Source organism: Protopterus annectens, chromosome 2.part1 (assembly GCF_019279795.1).
Source record: "Protopterus annectens isolate FY-2018-M chromosome 2.part1, PAN1.0, whole genome shotgun sequence".
NCBI lineage: Eukaryota > Metazoa > Chordata > Ceratodontiformes > Protopteridae > Protopterus > Protopterus annectens.
The window spans coordinates 1,985,443,703-1,985,470,986 of record NC_056729.1 but is presented as its reverse complement, the minus strand read 5'-3'; the positions used below and the strand labels follow the sequence as shown (position 1 = coordinate 1,985,470,986).

At 40.1% G+C, this 27,284-nt stretch overlaps 1 protein-coding gene across 1 annotated transcript in view; it reads right to left on the bottom strand.

Moving 5' to 3' along the window:
* SREK1IP1 (SREK1 interacting protein 1) overlaps positions 1-27,284 on the bottom strand; it is a 535,004-nt gene that overhangs the window by 437,967 nt on the left and 69,753 nt on the right. Inside the window, exon 2 of the mRNA XM_044063652.1 lies at positions 13,029-13,076. Within this exon, the coding sequence (XP_043919587.1) occupies positions 13,029-13,076 (48 nt within the window). The remainder of the gene's footprint in view (positions 1-13,028; positions 13,077-27,284) is intronic.

Genomic DNA, 27,284 nt, shown 5'->3' with positions numbered 1-27,284 from the left:
CTCCCCTGAGCCTACCCAGTCCACTGTTTACCTCTCCTTATCAGTTGGTATTGAGGAAAGGTACTGTGATCTTTGGGATATTATCATCCACTGCAGCGATCTTACACAAAGTCAGCCCTAGGTTCCTTACACAGGATATTGCTTCACTCAGAGATTTGAAGAGTTCATTCTTCACTGGCATGGTTTTTCTCCTTTGGGGTGAATTCTCCATTAAGGAGGACAGATGCCACCTGAAACATACCACTATATCTTATCCAATGCCTTAAACTGTCATTTAAGCCTTGTTATCCCTGAAAGACTCACTGGACCCCTCAAACTTGGGCATCTGGGCCCAAAGGCAGACCTGCTGAAGACAGACCACAGTCTAGAAACACAGAGCGTGGATACCCACTCGATAACAATATAGATGTATGCAAGAAACAGTGCATACCACCCATTCAGCCATAGGACAGGCACTGCTGACACCCTGGACTACACATTCTACCAAGGTGGCTGTTAGAAGGGCTCACTTCTCAAGAGCCTATCTGCTGCCAAAGTGGAAGGTAAGCATGAACTTTACCACCCACTAGTCAACGGAGAGCTGGTGACACAGAAGGCATATCTTGAGCCTTCATCAAATGCTCTGGCACTGGCTTCAGACCACACAAATAACCATTCAGATGATCCCTACACATGGCATTCTCAAAGGCTGCCATCTTAAGAAGGATTAGTTCTCTAAATTCTGTACAGCTGTGTCTTTGATCAATGGAGTTAAAACTTGGCCATTTTTGTAATGTTTGACATCATACCCTTTCTTCCGACAAAACAACTAAAGCCAATGAAGGTTTTGACTTGTTGCCTGATAAAAAAGCAGCATCTTGAAGGTTTGAATTTTCTAGGAATTTAATGTGGGAAGCACTCCCATATGAATATAAGAGTTAATATCTAAACTAACCTGGTGTATGAGGACACATCAAACCGAGGGAGGCTAGGCGAATATCCACCAATCAGAGAGACAAAAGAAAAATAACCACGCCAAAGTGAGGACTGCACAAAAGGAAATCCAAAAACTGTCTTGCTGTGGAATACTCTTAATAAATCATCATCAACCTACTGCTTGCAAGTGTGCCATGTTTTCTCCTTTCACCTACATGATAAATATATTATTCAGTCATAGCCACCTGTAGTGTACTGACACAGAACCTTCATGTGCTTGCTATCCTATGCAGCAGTGGTAGCAAACCAGTCTTCCTGCTGTGATTTGAAATTTATGTTGTGTCTGATGTGCCACAGTGGCCCAGCCATCACAAAGGTCAGTGATGACTGCTCAACATTTTTTCAGGTTTGCTCCTGGCTATGGTCATCTTCTTCCATTTTCACCTTGCTGTCAGTCATATGCACTTCCAATGTAATGCCACAAAGCAGGTTATGTGCAAGCCTCCTGTCTGTTCACCAATACTAATGCACATTTCCTTTTCTCTTTGGCTTATGTCTAAAGCTCCATAATGTCAAAGCCCACACAAAGATCAAAGTGGTCTGAGGAAGTGCATGGCTTGTGTTCCTCTGTTTGTCTATCCTGCTGTATATGGCTCAGTGGTGTATGGTTAGGCTGTGCATTAATCTGTGTCCACTGCTGTCAAAATGTATTTTCAGTTTCAAGCTAGTCTACAATAATACAGCTAACTCTGCCAGGAGTATACTTCAGTCTGAGGGGTCATGTCCATATACCAGCTGCACATCATTCCAGATCTGAACAGAGGCAAGGCTGTATGCTTCTTCCTTTTTATGTTTACTTACGTCATACAGGTGTCATCAGTCATGATTGCATAATGTATCAAGTAGCTCCTGTGAAGTGCAAATATACACTCATATCATAGATTGCTCAGTAACGTGTTCCTTTTAGCTTCTGATTTCAGTATTATGGGTAAATATTACGATACTTACCTATCATTTGTCTGTCACTTAAACAATAACTGATGACTGTACAGCAAAGATCATTAGTCAGCCAGATGTGTGCAATGTATACAACACAAATGCTGCAGCTACTGATGTCTATGATCACACTTTAGGCAATGACCTAATCCTAGCAAGAGACACTGCAGTGTCCCGATAGGCAATGTAACAAAACCAATAAAGATTCGAAAATGCTCGCATTAGCAGGTGTGTACAAGCTTTGATTCTGTACACTGCAAGCATATCAGTATCTCTCAAGAAAGGCTTCTATAGTGGCATGACAGTCTTGATGTTTCATGAGGTATATGCTGTACTCCTTAACATATTATACTGTGACATTCAGAAAGGTATTAATTATGGATGTAATTATGGATATGATATCGCAACAGAGATGTTATACGGCCTTTGAAACGTTCCTGTAGCCAAGATGAAAAATACAGTGAACTCCTTCATCTGTAGTAGGACAGACCATGTGGAGCAATCGCTTTGTGCCATCTGCACTTTGCAAACGTTGCAAACACATTCCCTAGTGTGTCCTGGTCCACTGAATTACATGTCCTCTGTAGGGACCAGGAGCACAGAATTAGTGACAGATATGCATCTCATCTGCCTTGTACCATTCTGGATGAGCATTAGTATTTCCAGATCAGAATATCATACCTGTGTAAGTCCTTAACACTGAAATATTGTTATAAAATAGTGAATTCTGCTGTAAATCAACACATGCCCGGTTAACAAATCAAAATTCAAATCATCAAGAGAGGTCATCAAAACAAAACACTTTTGTTTTTGCAGCCATACCCCGTGTTACTTAAATATTCCAACTCCAAGTTTGCATAACACTGGGAAAGGGGTACAACTCCCATGCCTGGTATAACAGCAGTCTTACACCACCACCATCGACCATCTACTCTGTCAACCAAAAAAAGTAGGGAAATTAGGTCGACCAAACATTGCTCACCCAATTCAAGTGAACACACACGCACTATTTTTTTTTTTTTTATCAGAACACGTTTGTTAACTAGGAGGGTGCACTGGTCCAGGTTAGGGTTACCACCTGTCCCAGTTTGCGAGGGACAGTCCTTCTTTGGGCAGTTGTGTCCTGCAAAAAAATTGAAAAAAAATAGCAAATGTCCTGAGATTTTAGGGCAAAAATATTTCCTAGATTTTATGTTAATAGTTGCATAAAACAGTCATTCTGTATCTGAAACACCTAAATGTTATAAGAAACAGAATAAGCAACTAAAATGCTACAAGAGTAAGCTTTTATTTAGGCAAAAAAGTGAAGTTATGTCCTTTGTACTGGCTGTGGGTATGTTTTGCCCTGCAAAATCGGACGTTTGTACCTAAAATGTCCCACTTTGGGCATTTGAAAAGGTGGGAGCCCTAGTCCAGGTATGCATTTCAGATATGACCTGATCCAATAAAGAAGATACAACTTACATAAGAAACATATGTTAAGGTTATGTAAATAAAGTTACTGATAATAGAAAGTCATCGGGCAAATAAAATAAGTGAAGGCATGTAGAATTTTAAGAGTGAACCATTCAGAACAGTTCAAATCATTACTGAATTTTCAACTGCACAAAAAGTAATGACCCATTCTTAGTTCTTGTCGCAGGGTGTTTCACAACACGGATGCTATAATCAAAAAGGCCCTTCCAAGGATGGTACTACCAGAAAGCTTGATCTCAAAGATTAAGCAATATTCCTAAAACAAAATTTATTTGCCAAGGATGGACAACAGTGATAATCAGCTGCAAAACCTTTCAGTTTGTATTAATCAGCTTAAAACCCAGGAAAGCACGCACAACCCTCCTGGACATGGGCAGTCATTACTAAATACAATATTGGGTATTGACTAGAATATCTATGGTATTACATTGGGATGATACGGCTAGGCTTGAAATGACCTCTGGGTCGATAGCCTAGTAACCTCCTATAATCCTATGACTTCAACAGTGATGTGGTTCTATTTATTTTACTGGCAAACCTATTAGCTTCAGATAAAGACAAGCAACAGTGTTCTCAGTCTGCTCCTTTTTGGCATTTACTTCTCTGAAGTCAAGACCAATGTCAATGGTTTCTGGTTGTCTAAATTTGCAGGTGATTGCAAATTAGGAGCCATCATTGAATCCCACACTGACACAAATGTTCTCCAGGAGGGGCTGACACAGACAAACAACTTGTGTCAGAGCCATGGACTACAACTAGATGCCAAGAAATGCATAATAATATCCTTCGGGAAGTCATCGACCCCTGGTAACTATCATACTGACAACACACCCCTTATATTTGACCCAGTAGTCAGGGATAAGCCGCGGTGGTACAGCGGTAGCATTGTTGCCTCACAGCAAGAGGTTCTCTTGTTCGATTCTCGGCTGGAGTGCCTTCTATGTGGAGTCTGCATGTCCTCCCCGCAGTTGAGTGGCCTCTGAAAGACATGCGTGAATGGGCGTGCCTTCGCTGAAGGTTGGGCTTTGGGCTGGCAACTCGGCACCATAAAAATCTACTGCCAATCATTAGCAGACAGGAGTTCTGCTGTGGCGACCCCTAACCGGGAAAAGCCGAAAAAGACAAAAAGTTAGGGACTTGGGGATACACATAGACAGTAATCTAGCCTTTGACCATCACATGTCTACAGTAGCGAGGAAATCTCTCTAAGTTGTGCAACTTATAAACAAAAGTATGGCATCTAGGTCTAAGGAAGTCATTGTTGCACTGTGTACGGCATTCATCAGACCTATCATTGAGTACAATGCTCCCTTTGGTATGTACCTAGCCAGGCATATCCAACAACTGGAACGACCACAGAGGTTCCTCGTTAAAAGAATACAGGGCATAAGTAAAATGTCCTATGTAGACCGCTTCAAGGCCCTATCCCTGTATTCTGTCTCCTATAGACTGTAGAAGGGAGATCTATGCCTGGCAAATAGGGTATAGTCAGACCCCACTCTGATGGACCTCCTGCATATCCAAAAACAAACAGCACCATAATTACTCATTCTAAAGACTTAAACCTTGCCTGGGATATTAACAGGACCTGCGGGATACACAGGTATATATCACAGAGACTACCCCATCTCTGGAACACGCTCCCCATCCATTTGAAACAAAGTTTAACCCAATTCAAATGCAACTGGAACAATTGGATGGGGAACAGGAAATTTGTAACTGTCTTGGTACCTATGTCTCTAATGGACACAGGCAACATGTAAATAGTTAATCTCCCAGGCCCCTGCTTACACTTACCAAGGGTACCAGAACTTGTCACAGATTTGGGATGCATGGCTAGGCTTAAAAAGGCCCTTGTGGTCATTAGCCTAGTAAACACCTATGAACCTAAAAGAAAGGGAATTAAAGTGACATTTTATATTTGACACTTTGTAGCTGTGAGCCATTACTATACGAGATCAAAGTCACAACAGATAGTGTATACTGAAGTCTTGGCATTAGGATAATGTCCAATAATGAGATGCACATTCCCGGTTAACAAGCTGGGCAATTTTTACAGTATTTCAACAGTTTTAAGATTTTTCCACTAAGTGCAAAAGCACATAGTCTGATCCATGAACATACCTAGATACTTTTGGTGCTCAGCCAGTTTAAGTTTGACCCCTAGATCAAAGTTCCAAACGACATGACAGTAGATCTGTTGAGTTAACTGCCAATTTAGTGGCAAGCAGGCAGGTAAAGATAAGAATAAAATGTTTCTTTAGCTCCTTCCACAATGCTTTACTTACCAAAGGATGCTGACCTCAACATTACTACTTCATCTGTATAAAACACAAGAGAAGACTCATCAGTAACACACGATAAATACTATACCATTTCTTCACTTAAGTCACAAGCAAATAATCTTCCTAAGGAACTATAGCTTGATATTTAAAAAGTCCTTTTAAGGTCATGAATGGGGCTTCATGAAAAATCTATACGGACACGTACTGGATTGGTAATATAATACAGGGCTGTTACTTTGAGAAAACTAGCCCTAAAGCCACTGGGTTGTGGGGCAAAGATACAATACAGATATACCTATTCAACTATTTGAATATAAACTATATTTTAAGTATTTTGCCTAGAAGACATAAATTTGGCTATTGACATAAAATCTGCAGACTCTGATGGACTTTTTTTCCCCCTGAAGTGGAACAATCCTTTCAAGTTTAAAGCTGTAAGGTAAAATGCCTCGCGGGGACAGGATGACAATATTAAGCGGCTTGGCAAAAACAACAAATTCTAGCCTCAAGAATGAGGAATGAAGTGCATTTCTAGTGCAGCATATTTGCATATAGGAAGTTGTTTCTTAAGATCAAGTAATTGCTAATAATTATCTGTGAGCAATAAAATGGGGGTGGGGCACTTAATTACTTCATGAAATCTAGTAGCATGGATGGAGAAACTTATCCTTGCAAAGCCTATTAATGAGTGTTTTTTATGGAGTGTAGTCAGCATTGACTCACTTTGTCCCATTTTGTACATGGGACTGGGGTGCCACATCAACAGTGACTACCACCTACAGCCAATGTTCACACCGCTGATGGCTACTTCTGCCATGGATAAAGGTCTTAAATTTAAACAGCAAATTGTATCAAGTACCTATGTTTGTCTTACTGCATTAAGCTCCTCAACAAGTTTCTTGAGGAATCTCTAGTACATTTGTAGGTGATCAAAGAACATTGTTTCTTTGCACCAAAGAATCCAAGTTAGCTACCTTAGTGGTAACTCTGCTGCCCACTCCTAGATTATGATTTTCTGATGCTTAGGAAGTTCCTGTGATTTCTGCTAACAAAGCACACACGCTTTAATGCTGTCTACACTGTTGTAAAGGAAGGAGTAAACCATTAGAACCTTTTGCCTTTGAAACTCTTGGTCAAAACTGGGAAGCCTTTCCTGTATTGCTACAAGGCTATGAAACACAGATACAGCCCACATTCAGTTACTCGAGTATTAAATCTGTCTTCAGCTGTCTGCAGAACTTTTTTCAGTCAGTGACATCTGGCTCTACTAGCAAGGTGTATTTGTGCCTTCAGGTATGGTTCAAACATGAACTACCATAAGAAGTGCTTTCTTTATTTTAAATGATCCATGGGTCATTACCAGGGAATGGCCACTGAATGAGTTCAGCAGGACACAAACGTGCAAAAAGTCCTGAGGAACGTTAGCAACAACCACATCTAATATGGGATAAAAACAGTATTAGGTCTTCATCTGGTGGGAACAATGACCAAGTGTATCAAATTCCAAGACACTGCCAGGCAGTTCCTTAAAAGTATCCCCAATCCATGTTATGATCCCCAAGCATGATTAACATCTTTATCATGATGCATGAAGGTCTTGTTTGACTATTCCTTGACCAGCACTGAGAAGAAAGGTGGGGGAATATATGAAGCAGTAATAAAAAGACTGAAATGTCAATCAGTCAACAGTCAAATAAAGAACTTATCTAGGATAAATTCAAATGTTGTATGACTTCTACACATCAGTTGTGCTTTGCCATCTATTATCCTTCCTGACCATGAGCATTATTGTACAATTCAAAGAAAGAAAGTGTTTTTAAAGAAGAGCATGAACACTTAAATAATGTTTCAATACTTAACACTTGATCACCAGCAATACATATAATTGAGTGCCTTCAATGCTGTCAGGTTCCATTTTGACAAAAGATATTATGAAACATTCAATTGATATTGAGGAATTTTTGGAAACTCTGCAACAGAGGGATAAAGCCACAACTAAAATCTAATGATGCCAGTCTTATCAGTGGTCTGGGTGTTTAACGGGGCCAACCAGGGAACATGGAAGGGAGTGTCTGATGTCAGCTCACTTAACCGGTGTAAGGGATGACGAGCACAATCCTGTTAGAGGCACTAGAAATCTAGTGGAAACAGTATGCCGCATATGTAGAAAACAGACTGGGGCACATACCCACCAAACAAGGTATACAGTCTCATCAGGAAATTACATGCACCTGCAGAAATGCACATGGTACAGTGTATAGCATTGTGGCAGTTTATAAATATCCAAGATATTAATGGAGAAAGGGTTTGACTAACAGAAAAAGCCCCTTCCAAACACATTCCATGAATTATTCAATCCTGTAGATACACACCACGTCCCGGCACTATAAAGGCTGTCCTTTGTCTCTCTTTTAGTCTGCTACACCTCCGTAATGTTTTACCAGCATAAACCACGAGTAACGAATAGTAGGAGCTAATTTCTTTAATTGAACAAACAAACAAGTTTAAAAACTTCACAGATTTAGCGCTTTCATCTCCCACAACGGAGACTTCTTCAGAATCAGTTAAAAACTAGTCCAAACATTCATTTTATATTAATACCTTAATTCCCAACAGTAGTTAATTAATTAATTACTTTGTAGTTTGGCTTAAATTTAAAAGGGCAACACTTTTTCTGTTGAAACATATGAATTTGATAAAGTGAAAATACTCCATATAAAATGAAAGAATCTAAATATTGCTTTCATTAAAAATACTGACTGTATCATAAAGTGCATATTAAGTGCATAGAATAATTTTATAAATAATTAAATAAATAATTAATTCAATGGGTTGTTAAATGAAAAAATATCTTAATATTAATCAGAAAACATATATATACTACATAATACATAAAACATATTTGACAATAATAAAAACACATATATTAATGTACAATTTATGCAATTAGTTGATTGAATAAATACTATTATAAATATATATATATATATCATAAATATAGATAAATGTAAATATAAATAAAATAAAATAGATATATTATTATTATACAAGCCATCCAGCATGTCCGAAAAACATTCCAAAACCACTTCAAAATACTTTTCATGTTCCATTTCCCACGTTCATTTTAAAAGACATTTCAAAAACTATTTTGAGACCATATTTAAAAAACATAAATCCTAAGGCTTTTACAAAAACACTTCAGAAGCACATACATTTTAAATAACACACATATATAAACATTTGGGAACATCTAACAGTGTTTAAAAACTTTTTGAAGGAGCATGGGTGGGAGTACTTTTTGTAGTTGTTGTACCATTTTAATTTTTGATTTTTGGGTCATTAGCTAAAATTTTTAGTGCAGGGGTGATAGATATATGGTCATTCAGACCCCAAATACCACAGGCATCAAGTCGGAGTTGCCATATCATCTCCCTGTATTCCACTTTGGTTTCCCAATCACCCCCTCTTTCCATACATTCTACTACTTCCAGTACCCAGAATTTATAATCTGCTTTTTGACATTCTATTGCATGACGATACAGAGCATTATTATCATTGTGCCTATTTATATCCCTTATATGCTCATATATTCTATTTTTGAGCTGCCTTTCCGTTTTCCCAATATAATATTTTTGACATGCTTTGCATTTTACTAAATATATAACACCTTTGGAATAACAGGTGCTATATTTTTTAGCTTTTAAAGTCAAATGTAAATTGGGTAGTGTTAGTTCCTTTGTATCTGCAATGTATGGACATTGTGCACACCGACCACACTTAAAAGTCCCATATTTTTTGCTAGTCCCTTCCTTCTCTATTGTCTTTCTCTCTAAGGTGTTCTTTATATTATATATATATAATAATATATCTATTTTATTTTATTTATATTTACATTTATCTATATTTATGATATATATATATATATTTATAATAGTATTTATTCAATCAACTAATTGCATAAATTGTACATTAATATATGTGTTTTTATTATTGTCAAATATGTTTTATGTATTATGTAGTATATATATGTTTTCTGATTAATATTAAGATATTTTTTCATTTAACAACCCATTGAATTAATTATTTATTTAATTATTTATAAAATTATTCTATGCACTTAATATGCACTTTATGATACAGTCAGTATTTTTAATGAAAGCAATATTTAGATTCTTTCATTTTATATGGAGTATTTTCACTTTATCAAATTCATATGTTTCAACAGAAAAAGTGTTGCCCTTTTAAATTTAAGCCAAACTACAAAGTAATTAATTAATTAACTACTGTTGGGAATTAAGGTATTAATATAAAATGAATGTTTGGACTAGTTTTTAACTGATTCTGAAGAAGTCTCCGTTGTGGGAGATGAAAGCGCTAAATCTGTGAAGTTTTTAAACTTGTTTGTTTGTTCAATTAAAGAAATTAGCTCCTACTATTCGTTACTCGTGGTTTATGCTGGTAAAACATTACGGAGGTGTAGCAGACTAAAAGAGAGACAAAGGACAGCCTTTATAGTGCCGGGACGTGGTGTGTGTTTTTGGTGATAGATTTTCCTTGGTTACAAGTTTTTAGTTACAATCCTGTAGATAGTTAAAGGACTGAGGTGTAATTCCCCTTCCTTGAGACAATTAGGGTCCACCCTTAAATATAGTAAGCCCCATGGTGGGTGGGGGGCAGTCCCCTAGACTGCTGAGGTGAGGATGGCCTAGGCACAACGCACAAAGTATTAAGGGTTGATGGAGGAGGGTATAGGGGAATAAACTCCCTTCTCTGTCATCTGACGATGGCTCTTCCAGCTGGTTCTCTTTGACAAGGAGCACTCAAAGCTGATGGCAATGGGTTTGCTTGGTCGTAGGCAATACAGAGGAAAATTTCAGCAAAAAAAAAAAAAAAAAAAAGTTGTATTGTGAAATCTAATACAGTAAATAGTTCAATATGTATTTGCTGAATCACTGCTCTCAACATCTGCTGGAATACCCAGCATCACAAAATATGCAGTGTTGTTATGTTATGTTGTTTCCTCTTTGACTTCCACAATCTCCATCCCCAATTATGTCCTCCATAACAGGGAGCCCTAGCTTGTTCCTGCCAAACTTGTTCAGCCTTTTGGCTGGCCTTCTTTTGCTCTTTTCTGCTTTTTTTTTTTTATCTCCTCACAGTTGATCAGCAGCTACTCTCAGGACCACCTCCTGTCCACCAATCCTAACTAACTCTTTAACTCTTTGGAGCCAGTTAGGACATAAAGGCTTCCCACGGCAGAGTTATACAGCACTGAAAAGTGCTTTTTCCTAATCCCCATCCCTTGCTCATGCTTTCATTGTTGCTGGGGTTAGCATGCAGTGGGATCTGTGGCATTTCATTTCTGCCTCTATATGCAATTTGATTATAGCCCTGTACATGCTGGACACAATAACCCTTGCATCTCCCCTGCTTCCAAAAGAAACTGATCCTGAAGGTGAACCTGAGCAGACCACCCCCCCCTCCCAAAACCAGATGAGCACATCCATCCTTCCTGCTTTGTATAAGCAGGTGTCTCAGCCACTAATCAAACCTGGCTGCCCAGGTTATGGGTAGGTCTTTAGCTCTCTATGCCACCAACACAGGCAAGATTGGTCCTTGCCCTTCTTTGTTAGTATAAGGGCAGACGTGGCTGCTTATGTCACTGATCTGCATGCATCAAACATGAAAGGAAAGATACAAACTACTGTCATTTTTTCACAAATGACCATTCGTCTCAGATGAGGACAGTGACTCTCTACTCTTTTCGGCTTTTCCTGGTTAGGGTTCTCCACAACAGAACTCTGGTCCGCTAATGATTGGCAGTAGATTTTTATGGTGCCGAGTTGCCAGCCCAACGCCCAACCTTCAGCGAAGGCACGCCCATTCACACATGTCTTTCGGAGGCCACTCGACTGCGGCGAGGACATGCAGACTCCACACATACGGAGGTCTAAAAACTGAATCAAAATGGAGTGGTTAATTGCCTACTTCTAGTGTACAATGAGGCTGCTATAATTTTCTTTCTAGAGATGTTATTGATGTTTCAAGTGTGAGCAAACCTTGAAGGAAAGTTTATCTACATTCACCACCTATAAAAAAAAAAAAATCACATGGAGAAAATCATCCAAATACAAACAACTGGAGGAAAGAATTTAAAAATAAAACAATACAATAATGTTTTTTTTCTGGGAAGTATTTCATTTTCTCAAAAAGACCTTCTTCCTAAAATAACTCTTTTCGCAGAGTAACTTCTTTCCTTGACTAAAAGGAAAGATAAACAGCCCAAAATAAAATATGAATGAAAATTTTCAGCTCAAGTTGTAGACAGACTGCACCCTGCTCTTTCCTCTCTCTCTCTGAGACAGACAGACAGACACACACACACACACACACACACACACACACACACACACACACACACACACACACAGAATGGTGCTGCTTCAGCACATTTGTACAGAATACTCCCTCAAAAGAACCCCATATGATACAGTCTAGTACTGATGAGCTGTTAACAAGCAGTTTCAGACTACCAAACTGCCCCCACCACCCACACACACACACACACACACACACACACACACACACACACACACACACACACACACACACACACACACACGGACAACCATTTAAAATGTTGGGGCCCACTACAGCAAGTCCTGAAACACTGAGACCAAATGGCTAAAAAAACACACTTCTGAGATGTCCATTTCCCCAGAATACTCCCTTTTCCCCAATGTATGGCAATCTCAAAGTTAGTATATAGAAGTTTGAGGGGTGTGGGGACCTTTTACTCCACATCAGGGGTGCAAGGGGCTTGCCCCCACTGCATAGAAAAATTTAAAGGAGAAGAGCTGCATTCAAAATTTGTTCTTCTGCATTTTCAATCTTTTTTTGGAGTGTTGGACACGGCATTTCAAGTGCTGACATTGCAAAAGGGAGCCAACAAAAGAGATCAATGAATGCTCATGGTTAAAGATACATCCTCTTTCTCCAGATTCAATCACAAAAGTGAGCAATCTCATGGAGATGTCATGCAAAAGCACTAAAGCCAGTCTTGCTTTACAATATGAGGGTCTTTTTTCTGCTATGGGGGTAAAATTCTTGGTAAAATAAATGAAGTGAGCATTTCATCCTGTAATAGAAAAAAAAAAAGAAAACTATCAACGTGTTTCACTTTTCTTTTGAGAATGGATTTTCTAATCCTTGGTGGGGTGAGATGTACCCTGCATATACAGTAAAGTAAACATTACACATACTATTGTGAAGTCTGTAACAATGTCAACACTGTAAGGATTAAAACAGTAGAAGAAAATGCAAACTATGGAAGAAGGTTTCCATATATGTACTCACGGTAGCCACATTTCTTGCATCCTGCCCTAATGTTGTCCTTGTTTATTCCTGCAATAAAAACATTTTGTTATAAACTACTGTCACAGCAAAGCAGTATAGCAACAAACAGTTTAGCTTACAACTTTCATAACAATCATATCATTTCATAAGACATGAAAGGCATGTCTCTGTACGGCACAAAAATTTGCAAAGGTTGCAAAGGGTAGGATAAAAAGGGATCGACTTTTAAAAAATGTACTATATCAAATTAATTTTTTACAGTGTTCCAGTGCAACAAAACACTTATAATGCAAAAGCATGTTTATTTGGTTGTGTTTTCTGGAAAAGTCTGTCTGGGAACTAAAATGCCCATTTTCAGCAGAGGAATGGTGAGAAAAGCTCCAAAACAACCATAGAAATATATTTTGACAATTCAAAAGAAAACCAGTCAATGAACATTATTTACAAAGCATCACACTAAGGAAATACATGCCTTCAAGATATTGTGAGTAAAATCAAAAAATACTCTAGATTTGCAAAGCTTATCACAAAGTGTGCACAATGTGTACACTTTATACAACCTTTCTGAATTCAAGAACAGGCCTGCCACTTTTGTTGTCCATTCAGAAAGGTTACATAAACTGTACACAGGCTACAATTTCTGGTAACCTCTATGAATACCCCCGCTATATTACTACACTTGTATAGTATCCATAGTGGACAGAATTAGGATTGCATACTGTAGATGTGATACAGTCGCACAGTTTAATAGTTGCCAAGTGTTATTTTAGGGCAAATTTAAATTGTTACAGGTTATTTTACAGACTGATGTAGTTTCATAGGTTCATACTAGGCTATCTGCCCTAGGGCATTTATAAGCCTAGCCAGAGTGTGTTTGGCTTTCGCCACCCATTTTAAATGAATTTTGCTATGCCCTTTTTCAAGGTTAGTATACTGTGCCCCTGTCTAACAGTGACACAGAAGTGATACCCGGGGTAAACCTACGATCTCCCATCCACTCATCAAGATTCCTCTTGAAGAGAGTCAATGACGGACTCTGCCTAACCTGGACTGGGATTTTATTCCAGAGTGAAGGGAGCCTCTGGGTTATGAATCTGTCCCTCCAGCATGTCCTATTTATTTCAATGCTGAGGTTCAAGTCTCTCGAGCGCGTAGCTCGATGGGATTTGGATTTTCTGAGGTACAGCATGTCCATTAATTCCGGGTTGGACATGGCATTATACGTCAGGCACAGATCGCCTCTGAGCAGGCGGTATGCCACTGAGTAGAGCAGGAGTTTCTTTAACCGGGCAGCATATGGCATCTGTTAGAGCCCTTTGATCCTCTTGGTGAGGTACTTTTGGGGTCTTTCCAGTTGCTGCAGGTGTCTAGTAAGGTACATCCCAAAAGAGACATTGTACTCAATTATGGGCCTGATGAGTAAAGAGGCATGATGACCTCCCCTGATCTAGATGTGAATCCAGTCATGATTAGGTGGGCTATATAAAATGTTTTTCTAACCACTTTGGTCACGTGATTTTCAAATGAGAGACTGCTATAAACTTGGGTCCCCAGGTCCCTAATTACTTCTTCCGTACTTAATGGATTACCACCTATGTGGTAATTTGTGGGCACTTTGTTTTTGCCAAAGGGGATGACTATACACTTTTGGGCGTTTAGCTTGAGGCCATGGCTCTGGCACCAGTTGTCAGTTTCTATGAGGCCCTTTTGTAGGATGCTTGTGTCGGCTGGAGAGTCGATTATGGCACCTAGTTTGCAGTCATCTGCGAACTTGGTCAGCCACAGTCCTTCTGTGTTGGCCTGTACCTCTGAGAAATATATACTGAACAAGAGAGGTCCCAGGACTGAGCCTTGTGGGACGCCACTTGTAACTGGTTTGGAGTCTGACATGGCTCCAGCAATTCTAACCATGTGGGCTCTGTCCTTGAGCCAGTTTGCAACCCATCTAGTGACATAGGGGTTTATATTTAAGCTGGTGAGCTTATCTATAATGTCCGAGTGGGGTACTGTATCGAAGGCTTTTGCGAGGTCCAGGTAGGCTGTGTGGACCACTTCCCCTCGTCAATGGCCTTGGTGACTGTTTCAAAGAAATCGACCAGGTTTAAGAGGCAGGATCTGCCCTTAACAAAGCCAAACTGGGTAGGATCCAGTGTGTGTAGGTCCCCAATATCTTTATGAGGTCCATGATGATCCTTTCCATAGCTTTGCAGACCCAGTTAGTCAAGCTTATGGGGCGATAGTTTCCAGGATCCATTGAGGCACCACCTTTGTGGAGAGGGACCACTGTTGCTGTACGCCACTCTTTGGGTACATATCCTGGTGTAAGGCTGAGATTGAACAGTAGTTTTATGTTTGGGTTTAGCTCTTGGAGTTCATGTAGGATGCAGCCCGGGACATCGTCTGGTCCCATTGATGCTGTGTTTTTGCTTTGGAGAGGGAGGCTCTTACCTGAGCATCTGAGATGTCAGGGGGGGCAGCACTCTGCTGGGATAGATATTTGCCCTTTTGGTGGGAGGGGGGGGAGTTTGCACTGAACCTGTCAGCTAGGATGTTGGCAATGTCTGTGGGTTCGGTGTATTTTTTGTCATTATGGACTAATTCTGAGCATATCTGGGAATTCCTACCCAGGTTCCTAACATAACTAAAGAAAGCCTTGTGATTATCCTTAGTGTCCTGTGCAATTTTTCTCTCGAAGATGGCCTTAGACGATTTTATGAGTTCCTGTAGTTTTTTGCTAATACTGATCAGAGATGCCTTCCCTTTTTGGGATTTTGCTCCATCATGTAGTAGCTTCTTCCTTCTATTGTATAGTTTGTTTAAGGCTGGGGTCCACCAGACAGGACGCCTGCCTTTGGAGGATTGGGTCTTGGTTTTATTTGGGATTGCATCATCCATGCATTCCCGAAGGTGTTCATAGAATGCGTTTATAAAGGATTCTGCGGTCTGGGCCGTATTTTTCACAGGCCCGGGGGCTTTGAAGGATTCCACCTCGGTTTTGAGGAGTGTGAAATTTGCTTTAGAGAAGTTTTTCGCTGTGGTTTTCTGGGCAGGGGCTGAGGTCGGGATGTGAATATCCAGTGAGATTAGTTTATGGTCTGATCTTACCAGTGAGGGATACACTTCTGGTCTGGAGCATAGAGCCCCCATGTTGGTGATGATCAGGTCCAGTATGTTTTCCCCTCTTGTGGGAGTGGTAACAAGTTGTTCCATAGCATCTGAGTTTATAAATTCTAGGAACCTTTGGGCTAGGGTGTTGGAGCTAGAGTAATGCTCCCAGTCTATGTTTGGGTAGTTGAAGTCGCCCAATATAATGGTATTTGGAGAGACCTTCATATTTTCCAGTGTTCTCAGGAAGGCCGAGTGGGGTTCCTGGGTTTGGGAGGGTGGTCTGTAGCAGGCTATAAACTGGAAAGCAGTTTTACCCACTGTTAGTTGCACATAGGTTCATAGGTTCATAGGTTCATACTAGGCTATCTGCCTGAGGGCATTTACAAGCCTAGCCCATAGTTTTGTGGCTTACGCCACCCCTTTAGTATGGGGAACTATACCCATTATTTTGCTGTGCCTCTGTTGAGCAGTGACACTGAGGTAATCCCTGGGGTATATCTGCGATCTCCCATCCATTGGTCAAGATTTCTCTTGAACAAGGCCAGCGAGGTGCTCTGCCTCACATATACCGGGATTTTATTCCACAGCATAGGGAGTCTTTGGGTGATGAATCTATCCCTCCAGCGCGTCCTATTAATAGCCGTGTCGAGGTTTAAGTCTCCCGCCCTTGTGGCTCTGACGGATCTAGATTTTTTGAGGTGAAGCATATTCATCAAATCTGGGTTTGACATGGCCTTGTATGTTAGGCAAAGGTCACCTCTGAGCAAGCGGTAAGCGACTGAATAGAGCTGGAGTTCTTTCAGTCGGGCAGCATAGGACAGATGTTTGAGACCCTTTATCCTTTTGGTGAGGAACCTTTGTGGCCTCTCCAGCTGCTGCAAGTGTCGGGTCAGATACATTCCGAATGGGGCATTGTACTCAATCATTGGTCTGATGAGTGATGAGTATAGGGAGACTATGACCTCCCTTGATCTAGATGAGAATCCCTTCATGATAAGGTGGGCAATGTAGAAGGTCTTCCTAACTACTTTAGCTACATGGGTGTCGAATGACAGACTACTATCAACCTGGGTCCCCAGGTCCCTGATAACTTCTTCTATGCTCAGTGGATTGCCACCTATTTGGTAGCTAGGGGTAACCTTATTTTTCCCAAAGGGTATGACTATGCATTTTTTGGCATTTAACTTTAGGCCATGGCTCTGGCACCAGTTATCCGTTTCTGTGAGACCCTTCTGAAGGATATCTGTGTCAGATGTGTTTTCTACTATGGCCCAGTTTGCAGTCATCTGCAAACTTTGTCAGCCATAACCCTCCTGTGTTTGCTTGTACTTCAGAAAAGTAGATGCCAAACAAGAGTGGGCCCAGGACTGAGCCCTGTGGTACACCACTTGCGACAGGCTTTGAGTCTGACATGGCGCCAGCAACTCTGACCCTGTGGGTTCTGTCACTCAGCCAGTTTGCAACCCATCTTGTGATGTATGGGTTAACATTTAAGCTGATGAGTTTTTCAATGATACCCGAGTGGGGTATTGTATCGAAGGCCTTCGCCAGATCGAGGTAGGCTGTATGGACTGCCTTTCCTCATCAATGGCTTTGGTGACTGTTTCAAAAAGTCAACCAAGTTTAGAAGGCATGATCTGCCTTTGACAAAGCCAAACTGGGATGGATCCAAAGTCTGCAAATTCCCTATGTCTTTATTTATGAGGTCCATTATGATCCTCTCCATGGCTTTGCAGATAAGGCTTGTCAAGCTAATGGGCCGGTAATTTCCAGGGTCGGTGGAGGCACCGCCTTTGTGAAGTGGGACCACAGTTGCAGTGCGCCACTCCTGGGTACGTATCCAGAGGTAAGACTATGATTAAACAGCTGTCCTAGCTGTGGGTTTAATTCCTCATTGAGTTCGTGGAGCACACAGCCGGGGACACCATCAGGTCCCATGGATGCTGTGTTTTTGCTTTGGAGAGCAGTTCTCACTTGGGCGTTGGAGATGTTTGGGGGCTGCAATCGCTTGGTATAGATATCTCTCCTTTTGGGGAGGGGAGAAGTTTGCACTGAACCTGTCAGCCAGTATGTTGGCAATGTCTGTAGGATCAGTAATCTTCACATCATTTTGAACTAGTTCTGAGCATATCTGGGAGGTTCCTCCCAGGTTTCTAACATAGCTAAAGAAGGCCTTATGATTGTCTTTTGAGTCTTTAGCTATTTTTCTCTCAAAATTTGCTTTGGATGATTTTATGAGAGCTCTTAGTTTTTTACTTATAGTGATCAAGGGTGTCTTACCTTTTAAGGATTTTGCTCTATCTTGTAGTAGCTTCCTCCTTTTGTTGTAGAGTTTGTTTATGGCTGGGGTCCACCAGACTGGACGCTTGCCTTTGGTACAAAGAGTCTTTGTTTTGCTTGGGATTGCCTTATCCATGCAGTCCTGCAGGTGCTGGTAGAAGGCATTTGTAAGTGATTCAGCGGCTTGAGTACTGTTTTCCGCCGTCTCTGATGCTTCTTGCTGTGCCACCAACCTGGAGGTTTGGGTATCTTTGCCGAATATTGATACTTCCCCTCCTTTTGTGGTTCGGTCCAAGTTTTGGGGCCGAAAATCATGGTATTAGGTATAACCTGGTAGTGCTGGGGTGCTCTCGGGAGCCTTGAACCAGGTTTCTGTTACTGGACAGATATCGATGTTCTCCATGCTAAGGAGAGTTTCGAGTGCGTGCATCTTGAGGTTTAGACTTCTGGCGTTGAGTAGCATTACTCTTAGTTTCTTATCCTTTGCGATACCTATGGAGGTAGGTTTGTCTTTTGAGTCTTCCCTAAAAATGGCACTATGGGGGTGGCAAGAGCCTTTGCCAATATCCAAAAGCCCAGGGGTGACAGGTGCAAGCCGTCTCTAGCAAAGCATCGTGGCTTGTCGAGCATGTCATCCCAGGCTGACAGGCATTGGATCCCCTTTGAATGACACCAATACTTAAGCCAATTGTTGAAATTGATCACCTTGTCTTCATATTGTGGCATCATTCTTGGTGAGGGTAAGATGCTACTCAAGGTCAGGGTCATACCGGCCTGGGCTACATGCTCAGAGAGCTCCTCTGTGTCTCTTTTCATTTAGTCCAACGAGGTATGTCTCAGGTCATTCACACCAGCATGGACAATGACAGAGTCATATTTGTAACTTGCCTTTAGTGACCTGAGTGCTTGTGTTATGTGGCGGATCCTAGCGCCCGACAGGCAGCTCACCGTGACCTTCTCCTTGTTCAGCCTGGTGAGCAGGACGTCAAGTGTGCCTGATGATAAGAGTCACCTATTGCAAGTGCATCAGGTGTGTTGTTTAGCCTTAAGGGCTGTGACTGTTCGACACACTGGCTTTGTGAGCTATGTGTTGCACGTGTTTTGTTTTGGGGTAGCGGTTTCTTGGGTGTCTGCTTTGGAGGTCTCTTCTGCTTAGGCAGATTTTTATTTAGAGCCTCTGAGTATGCTTTTGTGCGTTTATGTGTTTGGTTTGCTGTTGTGGTAGGTCTATGTGAAACTGGAATTGTGGTGAGTGTGGTTTCCTTCTCCTCCTAACTGGTTATGCCAGTACTGTGTTGAGAGAGCTTAGCCTCCAGTTTGGCTATATGGTTGCATCTCTCACATGTGTTGGAATTTGTTGGGAGGAGGAGAGGGTTGTCTGTGTACATGAGGCAGTTGTAACATTGCCTCAAGATTCCCAGATTCACCAGCTGGACCGGAGAGGAGATTGACAACTGACCTTTGGACATGCTAGAATAGTATTGGGAATTCCTTTATAATTGAAAAAAAGGGCCAATGGGGAACAAGGTACTCAAGGGGAGTTTGTGAGGGTGTAGTGCTTTTAATTTTTTAGTGCTGACCTATATAATTGCTTTAGTGAGCAAGTGCCAGGCTTTAGAGTAGGAATAGGGTGTTTATTACGAAAACTAGATCAGTTCTAAGGGAAAAAGTGAAGAGCAGATTTTATGGAGCCGAGAATGGTTTAAACCCAGTTAAGCGGAGCTGCCCGATGCTGCGCTATGCACAAAATCGTGCCAAAGTGGGTTTTATACAAGGGGACTTGAAAGAGCTAGAAATTGGCCCAAAACGGCCAACAGACTACCAGATTCTTGTGCTGGGAACACTCCTCCAGGGATAGATAGGCTGTTCTAGGCTGCTCTAAGCCCCCCACTGCCACTGGTGAACAAAGAAGCCTCCCTTTATCAAAGAAAGGAAATGGGCAGCACAGGAACTTTCCAAAAGTCCAGAATACGGCAAAGCCTGTATTTGGACTACTCTAGGTCAGGAAAGATGGGAAACAAGGAAACTTTTTTTGTTTTTTTTCTTTTTTGCAACAAACAGCAGGAAAATGCAATAAATATGTAACACAGGCTAGCGCACTTGAGTGTGTAGCCTCAACAGATAAATGCAACAAACAGGACAAACTTTAAAAGTGCAGGTGCAAAAACAACTTTAAACAGTTTAAAACAGTTCAAGAAGCTTTTGATTTGTTTGAAAGTTTGTTCCATGCTTCGATGATGGCAACAGAGAATAGCAAGTCTTTGTAATAGTTATTTGATTTATTAGCAATAGTTAAAGTTTTGAGGATCTTAGGGTTCTGTTTGTTACATGCCATTGGATGAGATTTGACAACAAGGGTTCCTATTAGAACACCGAAAACGCATTTTGTCGAATGCATTGTCATCGATGCCTAAAGAGCGAACAAGCAAAATAGCGAAGCGGCTGTTCAGCGAATTCTTTCCCTGAGAAGGAAGTCGCTTGACCACTTCATTGCTTTGCCGTGTTCTGCACTGTAGTGTGGAATGCATTGTCATCGATGCCTAAAGAGCGAACAAGCAAAATAGCGAAGCGGCTGTTCAGCGAATTCTTTCCCTGAGAAAGAAGTCGCTTGACCACTTCATTGCTTTGCCGTGTTCTGCACTGTAGTGTGGTCTCAGGGATTCCCTTGTCCGGTAAAGCTCCCAAGCGTGAATGTGCAACAGTTACTGACCTTGGGGCTAGGGTGCGGGTTTAAGGTAAGTGCATATGTATGGAAGTGTTTACTGTTTTTTTGCGTTAGATGTATAGTTGAGTTACATGTGTATGTGTTTTCAGCTGTTTACTTTTGTTTTGGGGGGGGTAGAATTAGGGTTAAGGTAAGTGTGTATGTGTTTGGAACTGTTTACGTAAATGTGCAACAGTTACTGTCCTTAGGGTTAGGGTGCGGGTTAAGGTAAGTGCATATGTTTTAAAATGTTTACTTTTTTTTTGTGTGTTAGATGTATGGTTGAGTTACGTGTGTATGTGTTTTCAGCTGTTTACTTTTTTTGGGGGGGTAGAATTAGGGTTAAGGTACGTGTGTGTGCGTGTGTGTGTGTGTGTGTGTGTGTGGAACTGTTTACTGTTTTTTTTTTTTTTTAATTTTTGGTTGGAACAGCGATTTCTTTCCCTAAGATAGAAATCGCTGTTCTGAGGTGTCGACATTTTCAGCTTCTCTGAAAAAGGGTCGATGAAACATCATTTGCTGATTTAAGCGTTCAATGTTTTAATATAGACCTGAAAACAAGGGTGTTTTAAGTGGATGGTGAAGTACTTTGTGTGCTGTAAGTGTCTGAAAGAGGGTTACTTGTTGAGAATTTAAGGCCGGTTAAGGGTACTGAGCTCCAACGCAGTGGTAGAAGCAGTTTGGGAGGCTGGTTTGTAGTGTGTCTTTTTAACTACAGTGTCAATGTGCAGATCAAATTTTAGCTTGTAATCAATGATCACACCTAGCAATTTTGTGTTGGTGATGCTTTCAATTTTTGTGTTGTTTGATGAGACAATATTAAGGTCAAGGTTGTTTTGATTATGTTCTTGGGAGGGAACAGGATTAGTTTGGTTTTGTTGGGATTCGAGAGCAATTGAGATTTACTTAGCCAGGTTTCTTTACAGGTGAAAGCTTCCAGTGTGATGGTTTCTAAGGTGGGAAGATTTAGGGCTGAGCATACTTGTATTATGGTAGTGAATTTTGGTTCTTTGTGCATGTCATTAATGAAGATACTGAAAAGCAGTGGTCCAAACATGGAGCCTTGGGGCACCCCTGTAGTGACTGAAAGGGGGATGGAATGGGAGTCATTCCACTTCTCAAACTGGGTGCGATTGTTAAGGTAGCTGGTGAACCAGCTAGTTGTGGGAATTTTGAGGTCTATAAAATTTTGTCTTTGGAAGAGTATTTGAAGTGAGACTGTGCTGAAGGCGTTTAACAAGTTCAGGAAAAGGGTGGAGACAATTACTTGAGTTTTAACTTTGATTAATGGTATCTAAGAAATGTAGTAGGGCAGTTTTTGTGCTGTGGTTGGGTTGAAACCCATATTGGGTAGGAGAAAGTAACTAGTTATCATGTAGAAAGGCAAGTAGTTGCTGAGGTACACATTTTTCAAGTACTTTGGAAGGGGGAAGGATTGCTGCAGGGCAATTGAGTTTGAAAGGTCTGTGGATGTGCTACCTTTATGTAATGGTATTTTGTAGGAAGTTTCCATAGGGCTAGGATGTAGTTTTCTGCAATTGATTTATTAATTAGGTTAGATACAGGCTAGAAAATGATGCCAGCAGTTACACTGAGATATTCTGATGGCAGGTTGTCAGTTGTGGGTTTCAGTTTTCTGATGTATTTTTTATTTGTATGGATAGTTGTTAGGTAGAGTTGGGGTGTGGAGCTATGGTTGGGGGGGGGGGGGTTAGGTTGGATGGGTATAGGTTATTTTTTTGAGTTAAGCAGAGTACTGGATATGCAGTATTTATTTAATTTGTCTGCAATGTCCCTGCTGGTTTCAGACGGAAAAGGATTTGGAGTGGGTTTACTACCTAGTTTTAAGAGGTTGTTTAAAATTTGCCTACATCTTTTTTTTTGTTTGTTTTGCATGTGTTGTCTTGTGAGTGAAGTTGTTCTTTTTATCACAATGAACTTGTGCCTTTGTACAGTTTCTGAGGCTTTGATGTGCAATTAGGTAAGATTAGGTCCTAGTTGTGTGCCATTGTTTCCAGGCACTGACTCCATCTCTCATGAGTTGTTTAGTTCAAAAGGTTAGCCATGGGGCAGAATTTATTTTCTCTCTCTTATGTCTCAGTGGAGCTTCTTGGTTTCATATAGTTAAGAAGGAGTTAATGAAGTGACAGACAGCTTCATCCAGAGCCAGATATGGGGTTCTCAGTCGCATTGTTGAAGTGTGTCATTAAATTTAAGTGTGATTAATCAAAATTGGTTAAGCTTTTCTCAAAGCTGATGTACTGGGGTTTGGGGGAAACCTGTGGTATTGTCTACCGATGTATGTGGGGTGATGATCAAGGAAACTATTTGGGAGTATGCTGGCTAGCTTATTTTTTGCGGGTTGATTTAGAGTGTGCAGTCTAGTATGGATGCTTTTTTGGATACTTTGTCAAATTGGGTTGGTTGTTGGATCAGCTGAGCAAAATGATAAAGGTTAACATTATGCGGAGTAGAGTGAGGTTTGTTAGCGGTCACTTAGCAAGACGGTTTCTTGGCTGAAAGTAGATGATAAAGGTACCCTATTATGTGATCGAAACCTTAGGTTATCGAACACCTAAAGGTCGATCACTAAATGTCAAAGTCTAAAAATTGCGAACGGCCATTTCCACACAGGGAAACGAGTCGTTTGGGCATTACGTGGATTTTGTTGTTTCTCCGCTGTAGAGCAATCTCAGAGTTGGTATATTTAGTTAGGGGGGCACAGCCTCCCACATTATTTCTGTTTAAAACTTTTTTTTTTTTAATTTGGCCATCGGCATTGTTTCCTTATCCGTTTTCGATGTTAAGGGTTCGATATTTCATGATAGACCTTTAGGTGTTTGATAATTTAAGATTTCGATCACATAATATAGACCAGATGATAAACAGCTTACTATGTTTTCTGTAGTCTTGGCATTTGGGGGTTGGGTGTAGGTGGCTACAATGATTATGGATGTCTGATTATTTAAATGGGGACTGGCTTATTAGTATTTCTTCACTGCCGTACAGTTGAGAGTTGGATTTGTAAGGTGGCCTGGAAGAGGATGGCCATGTACCCAGCCTGTTTACCTATTGTGTCTTTCCTAATAGGTTCACAGGTGTGTACTAGGCCAATGAGAACAAAGGCCTTTTTAAGACTAACCATGCATCTCAAATCTCTGACACGTTCTGGTACCCTTGATAAGTGTAAGCAGGGATGTGGGAGATGAAACATTTACAAGCAGGGGCCTGATGAACCATGTTCATTATTGACACAGGTGCCAAACCAGAGATGACTTTCCTGTTCCCCATCCAACTGTCCAAGTTACACTTGAATTGGGTTAGGGAAGAACTCTGCTTCATATGGATAGGAAGCTTGTTCCAGAGAAGGGGTAATAATGATGCAACTGGGAGAAATGATTTCTTCATCTTTAATTTCAGGTCTTAACCAGGTTTCAGTGATAACTAGCAGGTGGAGACTGGAGCTGATGGAATTCAATTCACTTGTGAAGGTCTAATATCTTACTGCAGATGCTGAAGGCTATGAGGTTATGTATTTGTAGGGTGAAGGAAAAGAAAACTGGTGTTTGTTGTGCTTTAGAGGAGTGTTGAGGAGGGGAGTTTTTTATGGAGCGTGGGTGTTGGATTTGATGTACATCTTCTTTCTCTATTAGTTCATTAGGGTGGGTGGTAGAGTTTTTCAGGTGATGGAGTAGCAGTTTTGTTACTTTTTTGTACCGGAGTGTGGGGTTTTGTATTTGTTGCAGGTTAGTAATGTATGTTTTTAGTAAGATATTGTCCATGCTGAAGAGGGATGGCCAGATTAGGGAGCTATATCTGTGGACAAGAAATAAGTAGGCTTTTGTAGAGAACCTGGTTTAAACGTAATGTAGGTGGTCATGACTCGCAAGAAGTTAACTGACTTTAAACGGTTAAAGTTCCTTTTAGGGGATGTGTGTGTGTGCGTGTGTGTGTGTGTGTGTGTGTGTGTGTGTGTGTGTGTGTGTGTATATATATATATATATATATATATGTATACATGTTGGGAGGTGTGAAATGAGTATAGAGAGGAAATGGAAAAAGAAAACTACAAAAAATATTGGGATGCGCCTAGTGGGTGGGGGGGGGGGGTAAGACAAGGCTGGAGATAAAAGTCTGTTTTCTGATTTGTAATTAATCTCCTATTTATTAGTATTTAAATGGCTGGCTATATTGGTTGGTATGGGTATTAGTCTGGTGATATGTTTTGGTCAATAAATTTAATGATAAGTTGGCGGGTGGGCTGCACACTGATGCCACTCAGAGCATGGCCAAGAGGAAAGCAGCTTGTACTTACAGAATAAAAAGTCAGGTCTGGAGTTATGGTAATGTACAAAAAAGTGTTTATTCAGCAGCAGTGTAATCAAATCTAATGTTAAATATTTTTCATTGTTTGGGTTGTTCTCATCAGACTGGTTACAGGGCTGTTTCTTGCCATGTTTCTACAAAACTTAGTTTTAGGGAGAAATAGATTGAAGTGCAGTACGTGACTTAAGTGTGGCTAGGGAGAATAGTTTTGGGGAACAACTCCTCAACTAAAGACAGGGCAACCTATTACAAGATACAGCAGAAACAGTGCATTTAATGTAAAGTTAAGCTGTAAGGTAAGACCAGCTGGGTGTGGGAGACACTAGCTCTACTGTCTTACTTAACAGCAGTTGGACATAAAAATCAGTATTTTCTTGGTCTATTAATGTCTACTCTTGGTTTAAACTTTCCAGACAGGTGGAATAATCAGAATGGCCAATTCTATTCTACAGAATGCAATATTTTCTTTTAAATACAATGTTTATTTTTTAAGAAAATTTAACTTAACAGCATTTATAGAACAGTACATAATGATAATGAGTACGTTAACAGTGCATATTGTATTATAAAGTTATACTTAGTGTGAAGAACATCTAACTGTACACAGTTTCAGTTTATGCACAAGTTAGTAATAGTAACAATTTATTAAAAATGCCCACCTATATGTAGTATACAAATGTGGAGGAGATACCTAAGAAATAACTATTTATAATATTTACAACTTGATGTCACCATAATTATTTTGTTACGAAGGAAAGTAGAAAAAGAAGAAATCAAGGAAATAAGAGAATGGAAGAAAAGATAGAAAAAAGAGAGAAGAGTATCATTTCACTTATTTTACTTTAGGCCTTCATTTTTTTACAGTGTACAGTGCCAGAAAAATTAATTACCGTGTATGGTTAATATTAGTATTTTTCAACGTGGATCATTTTGGTAATATCCGAAAGTGACTTCCAATATTTCTGATAACAGGAAATCTTCTATTGGTTTCTAGTAACTAGTTTATGCGACAGAATATATTTAGAAGCCATATTTCTAAAATTTTCCCAGGTAACTTTGTATCTAATCAGTTTTTCACTATGTGGAATTTTATTAATGCCCACATTATGATCAAGATATGTTAGTGCAGGTTTAGATAGCTTTCCCGGTGTTATACAAAGAATTGCAATTTCCCAGGAAAGTGTTGATTTTGCATATCCCAATTTTTCCAGTTTAGTTCTTAGCGAGCACCATAGTTTGTAAACATTTATGCAACTCCAAAAAAAGGTGTAAGGTATCAGCCAAAACTGATGGACAGAATGGTGAATAACTGGGATTAAATTTGTTTAGTAAAACAGGTGTGTAATATGCATGATTACTGATCATAATTTGGAGTATAAATTAGATTTTAGAATGAAGCTTTAGTATGTGTTCCACTGCTTGAATTATTTTATTTTGGAGTAATATTATTTTTCCGATTCCAGTAATTAGAAAATAGGACTGAGTTTTGTTATTATTAATTTGTAGGTGGTGGATAGCATTTTGGATTTGTACAGTAGAATTTTTAAGACTGTTTGAGTTGTGTTGATGTCCTGTTCATTTATTTTTAGGTTAGATAGACAAATAAATCTTTACTAAATTAAAACTAAGTATTATATCATATTTTTAGATACTCCTAGGCTGTTTCTAATATCAGTCACCACATTTTCTCTCATTTGGTAAATTTCCCATACTATGATATTTTTTATTTGAGGATATTTGTTTAAGTCTAGCGTACAATTATTTAATTTTAAGTTTGGGTTGAGGTGAATAGCCTGTAAGAAATCACGAGTGGTTTCTAGATGCAAGGACAACATCAA